The sequence below is a fragment of the Impatiens glandulifera genome, chromosome 1 (genome assembly GCF_907164915.1).
Source record: "Impatiens glandulifera chromosome 1, dImpGla2.1, whole genome shotgun sequence".
In the NCBI taxonomy this organism is placed as follows: Eukaryota; Viridiplantae; Streptophyta; class Magnoliopsida; order Ericales; family Balsaminaceae; genus Impatiens; species Impatiens glandulifera.
Genome location: NC_061862.1, coordinates 27,820,036 through 27,823,059, shown reverse-complemented (window position 1 = coordinate 27,823,059; position 3,024 = coordinate 27,820,036). Strand labels below are relative to the sequence as shown.

Here is a 3,024-nt window from a genome sequence, read left to right as displayed (position 1 = left end):
AATATGAGAGAATTGCTATTTTCCAAGAAAAATATAGATTGGTTGGAAAAAAAAAAACCTCAAATACTACACAATTCAAGTTGAACTGTGTTTGAAAAAAAATTCAAATTACTAAAATTGTAATAATTTGAGTTTATATAACTTAATCGAAAGTTGAAGTTGAGGCTAAAACATTAATGGTAGGTCTTATCAAATTACACCTTGTTTTTTAATAATTTGGAGGTGCACAATTCAAAGTTCGGCCTTATGTTCAAAGTTCGTCTTAAGGTGAAAACATTAATGGTAGATCTTATCAAATTAAACCTAATTTGTTGTTTTTTTAACGATTTGAACTTTGTTTTTTACCAAAGAAGCCGGAATGAAAGATCCTCTAATGAAAAAGTTGGAAGAGGGATTAAATGAATGGGTGGACAAGAGAAGTTTGGGGGGAGATGAATAATACCCTTGTGACTTTATAGCCACCATAAGCATACAAAAGCCATGGAACAAAAGTCTTTTTACTCTCTCTCTCTCTCTCTTTCTCTCTTTCTATAACTACAGTTGTGTGTGATTATTGGAGAGATGCAGGCCATTAGAGTTTGAGTTAGAGAGGAACCCACCTCATTTACACTTTCTCTATAAAGAAAAGAAAAGAAAAAGAAAAAGAAGAAGAAGAGATCAAGAAGATAGGGCAAAGAAAGAAAGAAGCTTTCATCAGCTTAGCATGAAGAAGATGTTGTTTTTGAGAGAGAGAAAGTTGGACAACAAATGAACGCAGCAGCAGTAGCAGAGAGATCGCAGAGACTGGAAGAAAGAAGAAAAGGGTTTGTAAATTGTTTTATTAATTGTCCCTCTCTCTCTCTCTCTCCCTCTCTCTCTCTCTCCCTCTCTCTCTTACTCACTCCTTTTATCGGAAAATAAAAGTCAAGAGGGCAGCAGCAGTAGTAAGTAGCAGTAGTAGCTTCGCAGCAGCAGCAACAGTCTCTTTGTAATTATATAACGTGATCTTCTTCATATCTTACCCTCAGACAGAATTTCAGATATCCCACTCTTTAATTTTCATAACCCACCAAAAAAATCTTTCATTTTTTTCCAAGATCTAATCCATCGATTCAGTTGTGGCTACCACAAGGAGATTTCCTTCAGATTCCGGTGCTTTTGCGGATTGGGTACCTAATTCATCTTCTTCTACTCCTCGAACAACCGAGGATCTCTCTCTAGGGTTCAATGACCCCACAGCCGCCGCATCCACCGCCGGTGTAGCAGGTCGCGGCGGGGCTATATGGCCCCGCCAAATCAATTACGGCGTTCCGCATGACATGGGTCATTTTCGAGACGTATTTGTCGGACCCAATAACATCAATCTTCTTGCTGCCGGCCAAATCAATCTTCTCTCTGCCGAACCCAATAATAGTAATAATAATAATATTGACACGGGAATTCAGCTTTGGCAGAACCAGCCGGTGAACTTGTTTCACGGCGGATCTTCGGTGACGGCGGCGGGGACATTAAGTTGTCAGGATTGCGGTAACCAGGCTAAGAAAGATTGTACACATCGCCGTTGCAGGACTTGTTGTAAAAGTCGAGGTTTCGATTGTTCTACACACCTAAAGAGCACATGGGTTCCCGCCGCTCGCCGCCGCGAACGTCAGCTCATGACCACCGCCAACATCGCGACAGCCGGATCTTCCGGTTCCACATCCGGCACCAAAAAACCTCGTCTTAATATCACATCTCAAACCACTACTACCTCCCACACATCTACTTCCAACACTACCCCTAGAAGCTTCGAGACTACATCTAGCCATCAAGGTAATAAAAACTATTTTCAACAAAAACCAATTCTTATATTTTATGACATGACATTAGCAATTGAAATTTGTTTTTCAATAATTTGTAGAAGGTAATTTCAAAGAGACAATGCCGGGTCAAGTGCGTGCATCGGCGGTGTTCAAGTGTGTTAGGGTTACAGCCGTGGATGATGGTGATGATGAATATGCATACCAAGCGGTTGTGAAGATTGGTGGTCATATTTTCAAGGGATTCTTGTATGACCAAGGACCGGAGGTGGTGGTGGCGGCTAGTAGAGATGGGTTTCCAAACATGTCTGATTTGCATTTGGGTCCGGTTATTGATCCGCCGTCTTCGGATCAAGTATATCAAACCGCCGGCGGTGGGCTACTTGGAGGACTTGGTTCAGCTTATGGTAACCAAATCAATTGATCATTCTGGATATTTATTTCTTGTTGTGCATTGAATAAAACAATGATTTAAAAGACTTTAAACAATTCTTGATCACTCTAGCATAGTAATTAATTATTCCCATTAATTAATTACCTGCTAAATTTTACTATTTTGTGGATTCTAGAAATTTTATTTTCTTCCAATTAATTAATCTCAATTTTATTTATTTATTTAGCAATTTGTTAGATCTCCCAATTCAAATTTTCTTTTATCCGTGTTTAATCTAGGTTGGCTAGTATGATTTGCATAGTCATGGCTTTTAATGAGTGTTCTTAGGATTTCTTTCTTTGTATGGGGGGTGGAGAAATCATAGTTATTAGCTGAAAGGACTGATCTTTTCTCCTCTTTTGAATAATGGTACTTTGTGGGCTTCTTCTTCAAAATGTAAAATGGGTCATATGCAGAACTGACATTATAAAAATGATGGAATTTGGTTTGATTTTCCTATATTTGGTTCATCACTTCAATCAAAAGTCTCTTAGGAAGGCTCCATTATTAATATTATTAATTATACTTTAGACTTTTGCTTCAATGGTAGCTTTAAGTCACCATCTTCATACCTAAATGTGAATGACAGTTAAATGGATGTCATTTTCACCCATTTGTAACACATTGTGATTTCCTTTTGATAATGGTTTTGCTGCATAATTAAACTTTTGTTGTTATTGAATAAGTTAAACTTTTGATCATCATGTCCTTATTTCCATATAAACACACTAGTTTTAAACTAACATCAAGTTTAATTTCCTCTCTTAGACTGAGCATGACTACTTCTCTTGTAATGTTTTTTATGATATTTCT

At 37.7% G+C, this 3,024-nt stretch overlaps 1 protein-coding gene across 1 annotated transcript; it reads left to right on the top strand.

Moving 5' to 3' along the window:
* Positions 1 to 507: 507 nt before the first annotated feature.
* LOC124921471 (protein LATERAL ROOT PRIMORDIUM 1-like) lies at positions 508 to 2,332 on the top strand. The gene is made up of 2 exons (XM_047462138.1): positions 508 to 1,791; positions 1,880 to 2,332. The coding sequence occupies exons 1-2, from the start codon at positions 1,299 to 1,301 to the stop codon at positions 2,200 to 2,202; spliced, it is 816 nt and encodes a 271-aa protein (XP_047318094.1). The 5' UTR covers positions 508 to 1,298; the 3' UTR covers positions 2,203 to 2,332.
* Positions 2,333 to 3,024: the final 692 nt, after the last annotated feature.